Raw genomic sequence first — 21078 nt, forward strand, 5'->3', positions numbered from 1 at the left:
ACAAAGATGAAATACGTCACAATCTAGTAGATTAATAAACAAAGGAAGATTCACCACAAAGAGGTCCCTCTTTGATAAGAACCCAAATAAAAGGATAGACCCCAAAATCAAAACAAGATAAGTCTAAATGCCACAATCCAATCCAAGATTGATAAGTCATATAAGACCCAGGAAAAATAATTATGTTTTCAAGGTGGTATGGGATGTTAGGAGTATTAATTAAATTAATAAAAATATGATCTTATAGAAGTGAAGTGTAGCATAGTTGGTTAAAGCCTTAGCTATAGATTGGTGGCCATTGGTGGTCATGGGTTTGATTCCTGATGTGTGCATTTGGAGTGTTTATATCTTAAGTATTATTTTTATAATTGTTTTGGAAGTGTTTATGTGAGAAATGGGAGTGAGTTATATTTTATAATTTTTTATAATTTATTTGAAGTGCATCATTTGTGCAAATATTAATTGTAATGTTTGTGGTGCATGTGGTTGACAACACAAAGGTGGTAGTTAGTGTGGTTTGAAGTGTTTCTTGGAAGATGGTGATAGTGTGTTTAAACCTTGGTTAGAGCAAAATGCATACATATTGGTTTTCTTTTTGGTATTTTTGTGGTGCTCTTAGGAAGGTGAAAAGTTGAAGGCAAATTCTTCGAATCTAGTCACAGTCCCATAATAGATCTTTAAGGTAAATTAAGTGGATTAAGTGGCAGAATTAAGTGAGGAGCTAAAGTAGCAAGAATTAACATGGACATTAAGGAAAATAAGAGAAAACAAAGGTTTATTTTAACGTTGGGTTTAGAGAAAAATAGGGTTAGTAGGTGAAGATTCAACGTTAAGTGGGAAGAGCAAAGGTTGTATGTGAAATTTTCAATTGAGAATAAGAGAACTTTTGTTTTAGGAATTCCAAATAAGAGGAGTTAACCCTTTTAATTTTATTTTTATTTTGTGTTTATGTATGGAGAATTGGTTGCATTTAAAGTATAGAATTATAAAGGGGTATTTTCTTTCGTAGTGATATGATAAAAAGGTTTTTTTTTTTTATGGTTAAATTCATGGTGGTTGTATGAAATGTATTTTTTGGAATAAATGTTGCAGTGTAAGGAAATATATTTTTGTGTCTATAATTGTTGTCATGTTTATTGGTGAAAATGACAGAAGATGGGGAAGTGATTATTGGTCTATTATCTTTTGTTGCAATAATGCTGGAATTTTAGCTTTGCGATTGGCATCTTTTTCTTTATTTTTTATCATTCCTATTCATGGCCTTGGGGTATCATTCATATGTAAAGAAATTGGATTTGTTATTATGAGTTGGTTGCTTTGGAGAATTGTTTTTATTTGGAAAGAAGAAAACTGAGTTGGAAATTTTTCGATGGCGGAATTTGCATAAGAGGTAAGTTGAGTTGATCCTTGTTCATGTTCATGTATGCAACAAGTTGTGATCATGGTTATTTTGGTATGTAATATTTGTTGTACTGTTGATGCTTCAGGATTTGATATTTTAGTGTTATGAATATGAAATTGGAAGTAATTGGTGATGGAATTATGTGCCAATTGGTAAGTGCAGACTGTTATAGTGCAATATGGGTATAGGGTGCGAAAGATTTTGGTAAGTTTAATTAATAGGCACCTTGTAAGTATAGGTAATATTGTTCCTGTGGTTTTAAGAATTGATAAAGGATGTGTATATATTAGTTATTGGTATAAGAATTTTATTGATGTGTATATATGGTACTCAAAGTTAAGTAAAATGGTAATGGGATATTTAGTGTTTGGTTTTGTGCATATTTTGGAGGTTTGATATGTTGAACAAGTACTTTGTGCATGCAAATATGTATTTTCACACTTTTTTTCGTGTTTTGGGCACATATGGTTGTTAGTCGATAGAGTTTTGCGAACCAAACTGGTCGTTGGGACTAGAGGTCATTGGGCGAGTAGCTTGGTTCTGGCTAATAGCAAAATTGCGAGACAAAGTGGTCATTGGGCGACTGAAGTCGCTAGGCGACTACTATTGTGTTCGTTGGGCGAGAGTAGGTCGTTGGGCGAGCTCTTTTTGCAAGGCTATATGGTCATTGGGTGACTAGTGTTGTTGGGCAACTAGTATGTTGCGTGTTGAGGTTTATTTGGTGTGTTTTGCTTGTTTGGAATGTGTTTGTCGGTCTTGGTATGATTATATATATATATATATATATATATATATATATATATATTGCTTGTAAGTCAATGGAAAGTAGGGGAAAGGCCCTTTCCAAGAGGCATTGTTGCGCAGGAAAGGTGGAGCGGTTGGTTATGAGAGAATGTCATATTGTTTGATATTACTTGGGGGTAATATGTTGATGATTGCATTTGTGGTTATAGGAACATGTGACGGGTTGTTATCTTAGTTGAGGTTATGCATAAGTTATGATAATGCAAGGTGAGTTGTATGTCGGTAGTATATTGTTGTATGATGTTTTATCTGGTTAGCTTACCCTTACTTTTGTGTGTTGTTTATATTTGTGTGATTATCATATAACGTGTGTTATACAGGAGCAGATGTTGATGCAGATGCTAGTGAAGATGCATAGTTGCGAGTAGCTCGTGGGAAAGCTTTTGGGAGTTTTTTTGTGAAGCATTTGGAATGTTTTATTTTGAATAAGATGTTATAATTTGATTATTTTTTAGTTTTAAACTTGGAAAAATTGTATTAAGTTTCGTTTTAACAACTTGAACTGGTTTGATTATTTTATTAATGCTTTATTTTGGATAATAAAGTTTTATTTGGATGAAAACTTTAGCAAGTGGTTTTTGAGATAAAATGTTTTTAAGTTTCCTATTTTATAGGATGGTATCAGAGTTTTATGTTGAAAGTTTTGGCGGAATAAAATTACACGTGACATCTTGAAAAAGGGGTGTTACAAGTTAAGACGCTACGATCGAGATTAATATAAGTTTAAGATAGATTCACCACAAGTTCTCAACACTTGATAAGAATCTAAAGTTCTAATCCAAGAACCAAGAGAGCCATCTCTTAAAGAAACAATTTCATTAATGACCGAAGCATTACACTATATTTCAAAAGACTTTTCAAAATTTGGTAAAGCTAAGATAAGTGCATGTGTAAGCTTATATTTTAGATTATCAAAAGCATCTTGTTGTTCTTTTTCCCATTTAAAATCCACTTCTTTCTTAAAAATGTCATTTAATGGTGAAGCAATGGTACTAAAATCTTTCACAAATGGCCTATATAAATTAGTCAAACCATGAAAACTTCTTACGCCACTTACATTTTAAGGAGTAGGCCATTCCCGGATAACTTTGACTTTTTCTTCATCAACATGTACTCCTTTAGATGTGACTACAAATCCAAGGAAAACAACTTCATGTGTACAAAAATTACATTTTTCCTTATTAGCATATAGTTTTTCCTTTCAAAGTGATGAGTCATTATTTTCTTCCATTCCACTAGTCTTTGTGTACACATTTGACAATTGTTCAGTGCTTAATTGTCCATTTTTAGAGTTTTTTCATCTGTTGGGCTTTATTGGGCCATTGTTCCGAATTTGGACTAATTTCACATTATTTGGCCTAATTTTCGTTTTTAATTATTTTTAGATATTTGGGTGAAGCAAATTTTGGAGCTTGGACATTAATATTCAGTTGAAGAGAGTTGCCACATCGTTGCCATATCATTTCCACATCATTTCCACGTCATCTGAGTGCATGGGCCAACATCTGATGCCCAATAGTGGCATTTTTGTAATTCTGCAGCTCATAATGGCAATTTTGTAAATATCAGTGGCAAAGTGATGGGACCACGAGAATTAGGTTTGGATGCATGGCACCAGCCACACACTTCATCTTCTACACCTCTCCATCCACCATTTTCGTGCTCCAAGCTTCCATGGAAGTGCTTTTTGCAATTTCTCACGTTTTTGCCTAGTTTTTACCGTTTTTATGCACATTTCATAGCACCCATTGAGGGTTTTGCGTTTTGATTTCGTTTTCTATCTTGGGCAGCTCATTTTGTGGATTTTATTGATTTGGAACAACACCCATTGATGGGGTTTTCGGATTTATATATCACAGCACCGTTTTACATTCCTTTGGAGCTTTGAAATCTCTCTTTTGCTCTTGATTTGCGTTTTTAAGAATTCATAAGTTAGGGTTTTTGATTTTGATGTTCTGTTTCAAATTCAAGTGCTTGATTATTCCATTTTGATGTCTAGCTGAGCTTTTTGCATTGATTCCTTGACGAAATTGAAATGAAACCATGAGATTGTTGATCGATTTTGGGTTGTATTCGGAGTTGCATTGAATTCAGGTTGTGTTTTTTATGATAAACACGTTTTTTATGCATGCTTAATCTCAAATTAGTGTGAGCACATTGAGGGACTCGTATTTACGCTTAATGTTTATGGGTTCTATCACAGCTTGCTTCAATTTGTGGGTGTTAATTGCCTGAAATTTGTTATGCTTAATGACAATGAATCCATGGTAATTTTCGCTTAGTTGATTACTTAGGATTCATGAGAGCAAATTCGAATAGAACAATTAATTTGGTAATCTGTGATTGGTAGACTTTCAATTGCATCAAGGAATCATTGCATGTTCATATAATTGTTAGATTTATCTACAAATTGAAGTTTGTTGTGAATCGGAATCTGCCAACCCCCCTTGTGTTATTGTGTTGTGTTCATCTGGAAATTGAGGCTTTGAATAAGATCATTGGTCGTTGGGAGATGACTTGGTTCAACTTTCATATACTGCATTTTATCTGTTTTAATTTGGTGGGGTACAGCCTCTATCAAATTTGGCGTCATTGCTGGGGACCAATCGTTTTGTTCAAACTAAAATTTTCAGTGTGTTTGTGTTCCGTGTTTTGGTATGTGTGTGTAGTTCAAGTGTGGTTGAGTTGGTAAATGTTGATTGTGGTAGTATTTCTGTGTGTTTTCGTGTTGTGTGTGTGTTATCTGTGTAGTGAATAGTGTCGCGACGCGCATGAATATTGTCATCTAGAGTAGTTAATAGTGCATGAATAGTGTCCGATTCTGGCATTTAACTTCTGATTTTTTGTTCTGAGTGTCATCTAGAGTAGTGAATAGTGCATGAATAGTGTCCGATTCTGGCATTTAACTTCTGATTTTTTGTTCTGGTAGCTACAGTGCTTGTTTTGACTTGAAATTTTTTCCCCCCACTTCTAAGACATTGTACTTGATGGGAAAAATAGTTGGAGCAGTTGGTATGGTCTGAGTTGAGAGATTCAAAAAAGTTTTGGACTGATTTTTAGTGAAACTTCAAAGGACCATAACTTTTGCTCTGGTTATCAGAATCACTATTATTTTATATGCATTTGGGGTGGAATTTGATTTCCTACCTTGCCAAAGACCGCTTTTCCGGTTTGCAAACTCTGATTCTCCAGAAAATGCAGGTTTCTACATTTTAGCAATGTTTTTTGTGATTTTTCTTCATTTTTTCCACTTTTGAAAAAACTTTAAAAATACGTGTACTTTGAGTTTTGATCTGATTTTTTTTTTGTGGTTCTGTTTGAGCACTCAAAGGACAATCCTACCAATTTTCAAGTCATTTGGAGTTCGTTTGAGTATACTTGTAGTTATACCCTATGTTATGCCAATATCACTAGAATTAATGTATTTTGGTGCATGACCAGGGGAAACCCAAGTGAATTACGATCATTTGACCCTGAGATTGATAGGACATTCCACAGAGGACGTAGGCATCTTAGGAATTCATCTTTGCATGTTGAATATTCAATGACTTTTCCTAACTCTTCTGATTCTTATCACACTCCTGACACTCCTCATTCCTTGCATTCTGAGCATACTGTTTATTCTGAGCATTCTGATTTTCATACTTATAACATGGCTCAACCTCCTCCACCTCATGAAAGGACCATGAGTGAGCTCATTGCACCAGAGTTCACTTATGATAGTTTATGCATTCAATACCCTGAGGAGGAAGTTCCATGTGTTAAAAACTGGATTAAAACACTTATTGCCAAAGTTTCATGGCCTTGTAGGTGAGGACCCGTGCAAACACTTGAACCAGTTTCATGTCGTGTGTTCCACCATGAAACCCGTAGATGTCCAAGAAGACCATGTATACTTGAAGGCTTTCCCTCATTCGTTGGAGGGCAATGCGAAAGACTGGTTGTACTACCTAGCACCCAGGTCCATCACGAGCTGGGATGACCTGAAGAGATTGTTCCTTGCCAAGTTCTTCCCTGCTTAAGGACAACATCCATAAGGAAGGAAATTTCTAGCATCAAGCAACAATCTGGGGAGACCCTCTATGAGTACTGGGAGAGGTTCAAGAATCTATGTTCAAGCTGCCCTCACCATTAAATCTCTGAACATCTCCTTCTACAGTATTTTTATGAAGGCCTGCACCATATGGATAGAAATATGATTGATGCCGCAAGTGGTGGTGCTCTTGGTAACATAACCCCAGCTACAGCTAAGCAACTAATTGAGAACATGGCTTCCAATTCTCAACAATTTGGCACAAGGAGTGATGCCATAGTTGTTAGAGGAGTACATGATGTCAGGGCAGCCGAATACACGAACAAGTTGAAGAGTAAGATTGATGCTCTTACCACACTAGTCAACCAACTTACTTCTAATCAGAGAGCTCCAGCTGCAAGAGTTTGTGGCTTTTGTACATCTATTGATCATTTTACAGACTCTTGCCCAACATTGCAACAACAGGCTGCTGCTGCTTCTTCTTCTACACCAGTGGATACTCCTTAGGCCTATGTAGCTAATATTTTCAACAAGAACAGGCCCTAACATCAACAACAAAACCATGATTTGTCAACAAACAGATATAATACAGGATGGAGGAATCACCCTAATTTGAGATGGGGAAACCAGGGCAACCAGCAGCAACAAAACCAACAATTTCAAAATGTGCAGCCACCTCCACAACAAAGAGTTGCACCTGCACAAGCTGCTCTGGTTCCACCTGTACCCACACCAGTTCTTGCTGCAGCACCTGCACCCTTCTTCTTCTACTTAATTGGAGGAGTTGGTCAAGATGATGACCCTTCAAAATATGCAATTCCAGTAAGAGACTAAGGCCTCAATCCCGACTTTGACAAATCAAATGGGGCAGAGGGCCACTCAGCTAAATCAATCACAGGCTCAGAAATCTGACAAGTTGCCATCACAGGCGGTAGAGAATTCGAGAAATGTGAGTGCCATTACATTGAGATCTAGGAAGAACATTGAAGTTCCCACTCCTCAGCCTACACCTCAAAAGAAAGTCGACCCTACAACACTTCAGAGAAAGCGTGATGCTCATGCAGCTGGTCCTTCCACATCTGGAGTGACTTCTACGCCTTCCACCTCTACTGCTGCACCTTTCATACCTCTTCCTTTCCCTCCAAGATCCATCCCAAGCAAGAAGATGGAAGAGGTTGACAGGGAGATCTTAGAAACATTCAGGAAGGTGGAGGTGAACATACCTCTGTTGGATGCCATCAAACAGATACCCATATATGCAAAGTTCTTGAAGGAGCTATGCACGCACAAGAGGAGACTAAAGGGAAACGAAAAGATCAGCATGGGGAGAAATGTGTCACCATTGATAGGTATATCTGTTCCTCAAATTCCTGAGAAATGCAAGGACCCAGGTACATTTTGTGTACCTTGCATCATAGGTAACAATAAATTCGAAAATGCAATGCTTGATCTTGGTGCTTCAATAAATGTAATGCGCTGTCTATTTTTAAATATCTTTCTCTTGGATCCCTGTAACCTACGGGTGTCGTGATTCAGTTGGCAAATAAAAGTGTTGCCCACCCCGCAAGTTTGGTTGATGATGTTTTAATTCGTGTTGGTGAATTGATTTTTCCTGCTGATTTTTACATTCTTGATATGGAAGAGGGATTTTCACATGGTTCTACACCAATCATTTTAGGCAGACCATTTTTAAAAACTACACGAACCAAGATTGATGTCCACACAGGTAATTTTTCCATGGAGTTTGATGTTATTGTGGTGCATTTAAATATTCTGGATGCCATGGAACATCCTTCTAAGGATCACTCTGTTTTTCATGTTGATATTATTGATGATACTATTGATGGACTTATTTCTGATTTCCACTCTTTGCATGCATTAAAACATTCATCTGTGTCTGAGCTATCTGAATTTGCATGCATTGGTGTTGACTGCGATTCGTATTCTGATTCCGATTCTGATTTCGATGTTGATTTTGACTCACTGGGTGCTGTACCATATGATTTTGATGTTATACAATCATATTTCACTAACCATGTTATAGAAAGTACATATGCATCTGATTGTTATATTGAGGTACAGGCTATGGAACCCATTTCTCCCTCCCCTCTGGTTCCTGATATTCAGTTAGCATCCAGCACTCCAGAGTTGAAACCCCTACCAGACAACCTCAAGTATGTCTACTTAGAGGAGGAGAAACTGCATGTCATCATTTCCACCTCCCTCACTACTAAACAAGAGCAAAGCTTGTTGCATGTTCTTAAAAAGCACAAGAAGGTAATTGGATGGACATTGGCTGACATTCATGGTTTTAGCCCATCAACATGCATGCACAGGATATTGTTGGAAGATGGAGCAAAGCTAGTGAGACAGCCACAAAGGCGACTCAACCCTGTCATCTCAGATGTTGTCAAGAATGAGGTGACCAAGCTTCTACAAGTTGGGATCATCTACCCCATTTCTTACAATCAGTGGGTCAGCCCCATCCATGTTGTTCCCAAAAAGACAGGCCTCACTGTAGTCAAGAATGAGAAAGAGGAATTGATTCCAATAAAGGTACATAACAGTTGGAGGGTTTGCATCGATTATAGAAGGCTAAATCAAGAAATCAGGAAAGACCATTTCCCCCTGCCTTTTGTTGATAAGATGCTTGAGCGCTTGGCAGGTAAGTCACATTATTGCTTTCTTGATGGTTTTTCTGCTTACTTTCAAATTCATATTGCACCTAAGGACCAAGAGAAAACCACATTCACCTACCCCTTTGGCACTTTTGCCTATAGGAGGATGTCGTTTGGCCTATGTAATGCCCCTGGCACATTCCAACGGTGCATGCTTAGCATTTTCAGTGATTTTCTTGAAAAATGCATAGAGGTGTTTATGAACGATTTTACTGTGTATGGGTCCTCATTTGATGCATGTCTAGAAAGTTTGGACAAAGTTTTAAATAGGTGCATTCAATCTAACCTTGTACTCAATTTTGAGAAATGTCATTTCATGGTAGAACAAGGCATAGTATTGGAGCACATAATTTCGAGTAAGGGCGTTGAAGTTGACCCTGCCAAGATTTCAATTATTTCACAATTGCCTTACCCCTCCTCTGTGCGAGAGGTTCATTCTTTTCTTGGCCATGCAGGATTTTATAGGTGCTTCATTCAGGATTTCAGTAAAAAGGCCCTTCCACTGTCCAACTTACTGCAAAAGGATGTCGACTTCATCTTCGATGAAGGATGCAAAGAGGCTTTTGATTGCCTCAAAAAGGCCCTCACCACCACTCCTATCATTCAGGCGCCTGATTGGACAGTCCCGTTAGAGCTGATGTGCGATGCATCCAATTATGCATTGGGGGCTGTTCTAGCTCAAAGAATTGACAAGCAGGCGAGGGTAATCTACTACGCCTCCAGGACATTAGATGTTGCCCAAGCAAACTACACCACGACAGAAAAGGAGCTCATTGCGGTAGTTTTTGCACTTGAAAAGTTTAGATCTTATTTGCTTGGTTCTCCTGTTATTGTGTTCACTGACCATGCAACTCTTAAGTACCTATTGAAGAAGGCAGAATCAAAGCCTCGGTTGATAAGATGGATGCTCTGGCTCCAAGAATTTGATTTGGAGATCCTTGATAGGAGCGGAGCACAAAACCTGGTTGCAGACCACCTAAGTAGGATTGAGAGGTCTACTGATGATGCTTCACCAATCCGGGATGACTTTCTCGATGAAAGTTTGTTGACACTCTCTACTTCTTCCTCTCCTTGGTTTGCTAACATCGTTAATTATCTTGTTGCTTCTATTTTTCATCCCCTAGCATCCATAGCTCAATGTGATAAACTCAAGAGCGATGCTAGGTATTACATTTGGGATGACCCCTATCTGTGGAAAATGTGCAGTGATCAGGTTACTAGAAGATGCATTCCAGACCATGAGATTGACTCGGTCCTCAAATTTTGTCATTCATCTGCACCTGGTGGTCACCTTGGCACACAGAGGACAGCTCGCAAGGTGCTAGATTGCGTATTTTATTAACCTACCATCTTCAAAGATGCGTGGAGGAATTGTAGCACGTGTGAGAAATGCCAACAAGCAGGATGAGCCATTTCTTGGAGGCAATAGATGCCTCAACAACCCATGCTATTTTGTGAGGTGTTTGATGTCTGGGGTATAGATTTCATGGGCCCTTTCCTTGTCTCTTTTGGTTTCACTTACATCTTGCTTGTTGTCGATTATGTATCAAGATGGGTGGAAGCTAAAGCCACTAGAACTAATGATGCTCGAGTTGTTGTGGACTTTGTTAGGTCTCACATATTTTGCAGGTTTGGAGTTCCTAGAGCTATCATTAGTGACCAAGGCACCCATTTTTGCAATAGATCCATGGGGGTTTTGCTTTAAAAGTATGGGGTTGTGCACAAACTTTCTACACCATATCACTCCCAAACTAATGGGCAAGTCAAGATCTCAAACAAAGAAATCAAGTGGATCTTGGAGAAGATTGTGCAGCCAACAGGAAGGATTGGAGTTATAGACTTGAGGACGCTCTTTGGGCTCATATGACTGCTTACAAGGCACCTATAGGGATGTCTCCTTATCGGGTTATCTTTGGTAAGCCATGCCACCTTCCAGTGGAGATAGAGCACCGAGCCTACTGGGTTGTCAAGTCATGCAACTTCTCACTTGATCAAGTTGAGGAGGAAAGGAAGCTGCAGTTGAACGAGTTAGATGAGATCTGTTTGGAGGCATATCAGAACTTTATGTTCTTCAAGGACAAGACCAAGAGATTCCATGATAGCTCCATAGCTAGAAAGGAGTTTGTTATTGGTCAGCAAGTTTTATTGTATAACTCCAGACTTGGACTCATGGGGGGTAAGTTGCAATCAAAGTGGATTGGTCCTTTTGTTGTCACTAATGTTTATCCTTATGGTGCAGTTGAAATCAAAAGCCAGTCCACCGATAAGAGCTTCAAAGTGAATGGGCATCGTCTGAAGCCTTTCCTCAGCAATCCTGCCTTAGTGGATACTGTTGTGGAGGAGACTTCCCTGCTTGACCCTACTGATGTTTCACCATGATTCAGGGAGTTCTCTTTCTCCTTCTTTACTTTTATTGCACTTGTCCAGGTCTGTCTGCTGTTATTTCCTTTTGTTTGTTTCCTTTTTGTTAATTTGTGTTATGTTTTTGTTTTCTGTTTGGGACACTCACTTCACTTTTGGAGGATGAGTTGTTGGTTATTCTGTGGACTGATATCCTTGCTTTCTCTTTTCATGTCAAGTTGCTTTTTGAATTGTTTTACCCTATGTGAGAATTTGAGACACTCTCTGTTCTTTGATTATGTGATATATGCCTCTTGAATGCTTGCACAACGATCTTGGCTTGACTCTTTCTGATGCTTTTGTGATTCACATGCATGTTGGGATATGATTTAGGCAATTTGTTCTGTGAGCCTACCTTGAACTATTTCCGTTGATACCACTTTTTGAGCCTGCATACCCTTTCATTGTTCTACAACTCATTACAAGCCCTTAGCTTGAAAAACCATGATTATTCCTACCTTAGGAAATTTTGGAGCTTTGGAATTGTTTTGAGAATGGGTGCTCAATTAAGTGTGGTCGTGCATAACAAGTGTGGTTGTGCACGCACTTGTTATTGGTTCTTGGAATTGCTCATTTGTATACCCAGTTGAGATTTCAAAATTGTTGTTTCTCTACATCTTTTTTGTATAAAAAAAGAAAAAGAGAGAAAACAAAAAGAAAAGAATAGAAAAGAAAAGAAATAAAAGGAGTTTGGGTTTGAGCATTGTGTGAGAACCATATCTAGAAGTGTTGGTGTTTGGGATTACTTTCATCCTTGATTGAGACTTATTCCCCATTGCTCCTCTATTTCCTTTGTGTATTAGCTACTTATCCATATGTTCCACACCTTGTCCTCAGCCTCATTACAACCTTGAAAAGTCCTTCTGATCTTGACCTGCATGTGTTTTTGGTTTGGTTGTTGGTTCTAGAGGCTTGCCAAGTTTGTTGATGTTTGTTTTTCAAGGGTGCTTTGATAGTAAACAGTAGCCAAGAGATTTGAGTGATACAGTGTATATTTCATAAGGTTATTGATTTGGAACAACACCCATTGATGGGGTTTTCGGATTTATATATCACAGCATCGTTTTACATTCCTTTGGAGCTTTGAAATCTCTCTTTTGCTCTTGATTTGCATCTTTAAGAATTCATAAGTTAAGGTTTTTGATTTTGATGTTCTGTTTCAGATTCAAGTGCTTGATTATTCCATTTTGATGTCTAGCTAAGCTTTTTGCATTGATTCCTTGACGAAATTGAAATGAAACCATGAGATTGTTGATCGATTTTGGGTTGTATTCGGAATTGCATTAAATTCAGATTGTGTTTTTTATGATAAACACGTTTTTAATGCATGCTTAATCTCAAATTCGTGTGAGCACATTGAGGGTCTCGTATTCATGCTTAATGTTTATGGGTTATGTCACAGCTTGCTTAAATATGTGGGTGTTAATAGCCTGAAATTTGTTATGGTTAATGACAATGAATCCATGGTAATTTTCGCTTAGTTGATTACTTAGGATTCATGAGAGCAAATTCGAATAGAACAATTAATTTGGTAATCTGTGATTGGTGGACTTTCAATTGAATAAAGGAATCATTGCATGTTCATATAACTGTTAGATTTATCTCCGAATTGAAGTTTGTTGTGAATCGGAATCTGCCAACCCCTTTGTGTTATTGTGCTGTGTTCATCTGGAAATTGAGGCTTTGAACAAGAACATTGGTCTTTGGGAGACAACTTGGTTCAACTTTCATATACTGCATTTTATCTGTTTTAATTTGGTGGGGTATGACCTCTATCACAAAGTACTTCCAAAACTTCCCTTACATGACCCATGTGTGCATCAAGTATGTTGTTATAAATCAATATATCATTAAAATACACAACTACGAATTTACCAATGAAATTTTGCACCACATGATTCATCAATCTCATAAAAGTACTACGTGCATTAGTTAGGCCAAAAGAAATAACCATTCATTTATACATACCAAATTTAATTTTGAAAGTAGTTTTCCAATCATCTCCTTTCTCGTTCGGATTTGGTGGTAACTGCTTTTCAAATTTATCTTTAAAAATACCAAGTACCATGCATTTCATCAAGCAAGTCATTAAGTCTAGGAATAGGATTTCTATACCTGATGGTAATGTTATTGACATCCCGACAGTCAACACACATTCTCCATGATCAATCTTTCTTAGGAACAATGATGGCTAGCATAGCACACAAACTCCAGTTTTCACGAACCTAACCTTTCTCATTAGTTTCTCTATGTGCTTTTGTATCTCTTTCGTCTCTTCTAGATTACTTCTATAGGTTGGCCTATTAGGAATTGTTGAACCTGGAATGAGATCCATGTTACTTTTAATTCCTTTTTTAGGAGGCAAACCATGTGGAATGTCTTTAGGAAAGACATCCTCATAGCCCTAAGAAGTTTCTCCAAACCTAAAGACAAAGAAACTTGTGTAGAAGACAAACAAATATTGTTAGACATAAGCAAATATAGAGGTTGTTGTGTTACTACTGCATTTTTTACCTCTTTTTCTCTCAAGAAAAGGCTTTTATCACTCTTATATTTTTCACTTTTATCATTCTTTTTCTTGCCTTTTTTGGAATTTTTCTCTTCCATTCTTGTTTTCTTTCTTTCTTCTTTTCTCTCGTGATCTCTTTTGACCCACATTTTTACTTGGTCCTCACTAACCTCTCGGGGTGATAAAGGCGTTAGGGCCATTTTTACCCTTTGAACAGGAAAGAATATTTATTGGATAGACCGTCATGCATCACTTTTCTATCATATTTTCATGGTCTTCGCAACAACAAGTGACTTGCTTCCATAAGTACAACATCACATACTACTTCATCCACACATTTTCCTATGGAGAAAACAATATTCACCTGCTTATCCATAAATAACTCACCATCCTCACTTAACCACTACAACGCATAAGGACTAGATGTAGAGATGTTTCCAAACCAAGCTTGTCTACTAGTCTTTTTCTACATTGGTACAACTTACTCCATCAATGATGAGTGAACACACCTTCTTCATTATGAGACACCTAAAATGAAAAATATTCCTTCGTTGAGTGTCATCCTCCTCTTTGTTCTTGCTTCCCAACAGCCATTTGTGTATTGAGCCTTTCAAATGTAGCGATGATTGTGGCAATTTTAGGTGAAGGAAGAGCTTCATTTTGTGTAGAAGTCATATCCTGCAAAATAGTAAAATAAAAAGAAATTATTAAAACCTCACCACTCGCTTAAGTGTATCGCTCAAAAGTCCACTTGTGTATCACACTTTTTGGGCTTTTCCTCGAATGTACCCTCTTGCTTTTACCACTCAATCCCCTGTAGTGTTTGGCAAAGAACTTCAGTAACTTAACAAAGAATAAACAAACAGTGTGAAATACGTTAAAAATCTAAGTTTGACTTAAGAGGTCCAAGAAAACAAAAAGTTCTAGACAAAAACTTTTAAAGACACAAAATCAATAAAAGCTAGACACAATAAAAAGCATTACCAAAAGAATTTACTTTAGACAACACGGAGACTCTAGATTTTGATTGGGAAACAATTTTAGCACATAAACAAATATTGCAGCATACAACGATGTTGGACTCTTTGAACTTTTCTTTTCGTTTATATTCTTTTCCTTTCCTCTTAACTTTGTAGTCCCAACATAAGAATAACAAATTTTTACAGTAACAGACTTCTCGTTGGGCGAGAAAACACTCACTCGTTGGGTAAGAGTACTCACTAGACGAGAGTACCCGCTGGGCGAGCAGGCTCTCTCATAATTCTCTCGTTGGGTAAGATTATAGACTCGTTGGCCGAGAGTGCGCCATCCGAAACCCTAGATTTGTGATAAGGATGCCCTTAACCCAAAACAATTAATTGGAACAGAAAAACACAAAAACAAATAATTTCTACGAATCGAATGCAGAAATACTCATTTTGAAAACGAAGAACACACGAACACAAATACAAAAAGAATTTTTCTATGTTAAGATTTTATTTTTATAACAGAAAAACAAAAAAATAAGATAAAGAAGAAATTCAAACAAGAACCTTGCTCTGAATACCAAATGACACAATCGTAACTGGAAAGATGATGATCTTTTCTGACTTTGAAGTTCTTCCATAAAGAAACAATTAAAATAAGAATAAAGATCGCAGAAAAAGAGAAAGATGGAATGTGCCACAATATAGCATGTTGATAAGCAAAGGAAAATTCACCACAAAGAGATCCATCTTTGATAAGAACCCAACCAAAAGAATAAACACCACAATCAAAGATAGATAATTCTAAACATCACAATCTGATCCAGAATTGATAAGTCAAGATATCATCAATATTGATAAGTCTAAGGTAGATTCGCTACAATTTATAACCCTTGGTAAGAATCTAAAGTTCTAATCCAAGAACCAATAGAACCTTCTCCTAAGGAAAAAAATTCATTAATGATCAGAGTGAATGGAAAGTTTTGAAAATGTGAATATGTAGACTTTCCTAATACTCTAAATATAGGCCCCACATTAAAGGTCCAACAACCAACTTAAAAAATAAAAACAAAAATTTTAAAACACGAGTCTTTCGCCCAATGATTGATGATACGCCCAACGAGCCTTGGCGCAGCGATCATAGTCACCCAACGACAAGTTCAATTTGCAAAAATGGTTCGCCCAGCCACAAGGTTTCACCTAGTGAACGTACAATTCGTAATTTTATTCTAAAGGTGAACTATAAACTATGATCTTCATATTTTGGGTTTTGTCAACTTCTTATACCATCATGAGTCTTGAAGATATTTGTTCTTCCATCATTTGCCTAATGGTCATAGTCGCCCAACGACAAGTTCAATTCACAAAAATGGTTTGCCCAACGAACATACAATTTGTAATTTAATTCTAAAAGTAAAGTATAAGCTTTAGTTTCATATTTTGGGTTTTGTCAGCTTTTTGTATCATTATGAGTCTTGAAGATATTTGTTCTTTCATTCTTCGACTCCTTGACCTTGTCATATGTTTCTTGAATTGTCATGGTTCCTCTTCTAATTATTCTCGAGTCTTTTCCATGGATAGTCCTCTATCAAATAATTTAGTAACTTGTAATCAGTTTGAGTTTGTTATAAATATGTGCATATTTACATAGTTTTAGTTTTATTTTTAGTTTTATTTCAAAATTATTTGTGTACCATAGTGGCCAGATTGGCCGCTATGAACCAAGGGCTAAGCTAGCCGCTATGTTGCAATATCCGGATTGGACCGCTAACTTAGGAAAGTTGCTAACCTTAAAGACCGCTAACTAATAAATACTCATCTAACTTGAAAGAATACTACACGGTGAAATAACGTCTACATAACGACCATGTTCGCTAATTGCACGACCTTCTCGTAACAGACGACGCCTTCCACCCTAAATTGAAATAAAATAGTTAAAACATTAGGAAAAAGTATTGAACCTGAAGCCTGGGCCTAACTGAGCCCATACGGGCCCAACAAAGGACTAGACCATTAAAGAAATAATTAAGGCCCATCCCATAACCTAAACCAAGCAAAAAAGGATTAACCTTTTATAAATAAGAGTGGACCCCAACAGTTAAAGGTATGCATTTCATTAGTGCAAGAATTAAGATTTGACTTTGAGAGTTTTTGTTGACTTGATCGTTAGAGCCCTTTCTTCTAGTAATCCCCAAATGCCCCACCAAGTGTCAAGAGACAAAGACATGGCGAATAGGACTGAAGAGCATCCATCTGAGAGGTTCAAAGATTGTGGTAAGATGAGGTTTGAGTCCTATAATAATCTTTTATTGTCTCTGTAGGAACACTTTGCTCACTAGATCTTGAGTTTGATATTGTATGGCAAAAAAAAACATAAGAGGAAAAAAGACAAAGTAAAAAGTAAATCTTTTTATTAAAATAAATTTAATTATTTTATTAAGATTAAAAAATTGAAGTATAAAATATTTTAATTATAAAGTAGTTAAAAAAATAAATAAATAAATTGTAACTAATTCAAATATTATATATTTTAATTTTTTTAAATAAATTTTTTTTGTATAAATTAAATAATAAGGTTAATTACATATTAACATTAATTAATTTTAATAAATATATATGACATTAATTAAAAATAAAACACATGTTTAATTATTTTAATTATTAATAGAGATTAACAAAATTACTTTTTTTACTCAAGTTGTGTTGAGTATTTGTTCGAATTTAATTAACTAATTTATTTTATTGTGATCCATGTGACATCCCATTTAAATAGAATAAATTTACTAAATAAAACATAACATAAATATAATATGAACTAGCGCATAAGACAAAGAATATATATGTATCAACCATTATAGTTATCCATAAATATACTTAGGAAGAAAAGCTAAGGCACACCACGATGCCATGAACAAAACAGAATTTAAGAGTACAATTGTTTCACAAAAGACTACTCATAGAGAAAGAAATTTCAAGGCAACAATGCCCCCAAAGATGCTCCACAGAGCAGGATTCCCAAACCATGCATGCTACACTTAGTGTTCCCATCATCCTGATGACCACTAGAAGTTTCCACATCTGCTCACACCAATAAGTTTGGTGATCATTACAAAAAGGAAAAGCCAAATAGAAAAATAGACACCAAACAGAAAGGGTAAGCTAGAGTGAAATATTTTTTATAATGTTATTGACCAAGTAAACATTAAATTAGCTTATAAACATACAAAACAGTAGGCACCTAAACCATGTGACAACAAGCAAATGCAAGACCTCTCTGACTCAATTATCTAGATTATACTCTTGATATAGAATTCTAAACGAAGTATGCACCTGTGCTAGTTTTTAAACTCTATAGAGTTTAAACACAAGGGGTTATCACACAACCACACCCCAGGGTTAATCTCATGATTGTCTAAGGCCATTATCCTGCCAAAGATTGGAACATCCTGCCACTCTCACCACATGAATCATTCTACTCTATATGAGCGTGAACGGTTTTTAGAGTTCAGGATACTTTTCTTTATCTAGACATCTCTTATATCAAGGTATACATTAAACACACCATCACCAAGAGTTTTCCATGAAACTCTTTTACCAACAAATTCCACATGCCATCTCAAGCATTCAATTATCATGCCAATGCACCACCAAACCAAACAATTCATGTTTTTCATTTCATACTCAATATAGCAGAATCTCATTCTCATTTAATCTCATACAACATACATGGCATCATACTTCATGCTTTTAAGGTAAATCACTCTATCATGAAGGCAAATAATTGAATCAAAGAAGAAAACAACACTAGAGCACGTCCGTGCACCAGATCTTGCTCAAGCTGGAAGTCCTCGCTCAAGAGGGGGAGGTTCTCTTGCTCAAGCGAGCCCTTTTCGCCTAGGTGAGAGCTTAAGCAGTGGAACAGTGAGTTTTTGTGATTTCTCACTTAGACGAGACCTCCTTGCCTAAGCGAGTTTACTTCTCGCTCAAAATTAGAGCTCATCACTTGAGCGACAACTCGAGCAGAAACATAGGAGAGTTTCTAATGTTCTCGCTTGGGCAAGACTCGCTCGCCTGGGCAAGACTTGCTCGACTGGGCAAAAAGACTAGGTTTTCTCCATTGTTCACGCATGCACGCCAAAAATCAAGCAAATACACAAGCCAAAAGTATTTTCACACTATCACCAACATTATTCATGCATCTATAACTCGAAACAAGCCCAAAATAAGTAAACTAACTTAAAACATGCAAGACCCTAGCTTTCTTTACCTGGACAGATGTTAGCCAAAGAAACAAAGACCCAAGGAAGAGCACTCCATCACTACAATAGCTTATAGAGCTAGAAAACAGAACCAAGAGAGGCGAAGAAGAAGAAAAAAAAATGAGACCACCTATGAGACTCACATAAGACCAGAGTTACCAAACATAAGAGAAACTCAAGGACAAAGATTCGAGTTCAATTTACGTGGGAAAGGAGCGTTTTTGGTTTGCTTAGAGGAGAACTTGCTAGTGCCCTAACTCAGCTTCTGTAAGGAGAGAAAAGAGAGAGTAAAGGAAACAAAATGGGAAAGTGGAATGGAAAGAGTTGAAGAGTTTTCTGAAACAGCCAAAAAGCTAGTGGGCTGACTTGGGCCTTAACACTTGGTCTGGCCCATCTTATAAGGCGGAAAAAAGGGGTTTATAATCCAAATATATAATGCTTTAAAACATTGGAACAACAAAAAATAACTTAATTGCTTAATTAGTGATTTAGTCATTTAATTTGTTAGTTTGGTTCATTTTGGCCCTCTTATTATTTTTTGTTTCAATTTAGTACTGTAAATTTTTTCAAAAGGTTCACTTTGGTCTCCTTATTATTTTTTATTCAATCTAGACATTATTTTCTTTAAACTGATTCAATTTTGTCATCTCCGAATTGAGACCAAATTAGTGAATTGCAACTTATATGTACTTTTAGAATAATTTTTTATAATTTATACATCAAATTACTCCACCTAAAAACTAAAATTATTTTATTTTTTACCCTCCACCTAAGTACTCATATTTTTTTACCCTTAGGCAGAGTGATTTGATGTATAAATTCTAAAAAAAGTATTATAACATGTATATATAAGTTGTAATTAAACTTAATTACTAATTTGGTCTTAAATTGGGGAGGATAAGATTGGATCGTTCGAAAAAATAAAAGGACTAAATTGAGTGAAAAATAAAAGAATAATAAGGGAACCAAATTAAACATTTTTTAAAGAAAATGAAGGAGTAAATTGAACCCAAAAATAATAAAGGAACCAAAATAAACCCAAACAACAAATTAGAGAACTAAATTAATAATTAAAAAAATCAGTGTTTTAACAACATTTTAACAAATTTAGATTAACAGGACTAAATCCACGTATTTCAATAAACTTAACAAAATTTTATTAAAAGACTAAATCCACGTATTTCGAAAGATGAAGAACTAAATTGGTCCAAAGATTCAAAAAAGACTAATTTCAAAATTTACTAAGAGGTAAGGGACTAAAACATATTTAACTCTTTATTAAATTTTGGATTAAAAAAAATATAATTCTAACATGATAGACACGTTTGGAAAATATTCTAATTAAGTTTATATAAAGTAAAAGAATTAACAAATAAAAGAAAGTTAACAAAAATACACATGCAAATCAAAGTAAAATAATATAAAAAAAAGTAACAGAAATATATTATATTCTAATATGTAAGCACGTAAAAATCTGATCAATTTAATAAATTAATGATTTGGCACATCTAATGAAATTGATTTTTATGGCTTGCGGCTTGAAGAAAGTTCAACACGAGTTTAACATCGATTTGTAAACGACAAAGACTCTCACTCAATAAAATTGACAAAGCACAGGTCATTTTCTCTGAAGCCATTTTCGTCTTACAGTTAACAAAGAAACAAAAATAATTACGTATGAAAAACAAAAGAAAAATAAAATAAAGAATAAAGATACTTTGACACATGATAATGTTACTACTAAGTAGCAAATAAAATAAGGATATCATGTATCATTACACATTCTACCTATCTGCTAACAAATATACTAAAAGCGAATGGTTTAATAAGACGCTAGTATGGATCGACTAAATAATATTAATAGAAACAAATTATTCGTTCAGTTATATATATATATATATATATATATATATATATATATATATATATATATATATATATATATATATATATATATATTCAATGGTGTGATTTTGATATTATAAATATCTTTTTTATAACATATATCAACAAAATATTTAATTAATT

General features: G+C 35.7%; 1 protein-coding gene and 1 non-coding gene across 2 annotated transcripts; one reads left to right on the top strand and one right to left on the bottom strand.

Annotated features, from left to right (window-relative positions):
- Positions 1–6235: 6235 nt before the first annotated feature.
- On the bottom strand, positions 6236–6343 carry LOC114195724 (small nucleolar RNA R71). The gene has a single exon (XR_003606557.1). It is a non-coding gene; the product is annotated as a small nucleolar RNA R71 (small nucleolar RNA).
- Positions 6344–7101: 758 nt separating this feature from the next.
- LOC146884381 (uncharacterized) lies at positions 7102–13004 on the top strand. Its single transcript, XM_085665960.1, has 7 exons — positions 7102–7630; positions 7882–8904; positions 9109–10247; positions 10838–11093; positions 11302–11344; positions 12720–12783; positions 12885–13004. The coding sequence occupies exons 1-7, from the start codon at positions 7102–7104 to the stop codon at positions 13002–13004; spliced, it is 3174 nt and encodes a 1057-aa protein (XP_085522086.1).
- Positions 13005–21078: the final 8074 nt, after the last annotated feature.

This window comes from Vigna unguiculata, chromosome 8 (genome assembly GCF_037176805.1).
Source record: "Vigna unguiculata cultivar grain cowpea cultivar isolate G323 ecotype 2 chromosome 8, ASM3717680v1, whole genome shotgun sequence".
NCBI lineage: Eukaryota > Viridiplantae > Streptophyta > Magnoliopsida > Fabales > Fabaceae > Vigna > Vigna unguiculata.

Bases quoted from the DNA above. Each gene is read 5' to 3' on its own strand.
- LOC146884381 (XM_085665960.1), top strand. From the start codon at position 7,102: ATGGGGCAGAGGGCCACTCAGCTAAATCAATCACAGGCTCAGAAATCT. The intron at 11,094-11,301 runs GTAAGTTGCAAT...ACCATGATTCAG, and splicing joins CAGACTTGGACTCATGGGGG to GGAGTTCTCTTTCTCCTTCT. The intron at 12,784-12,884 runs GTAATTTTCGCT...AATTGAATAAAG, and splicing joins TTAATGACAATGAATCCATG to GAATCATTGCATGTTCATAT.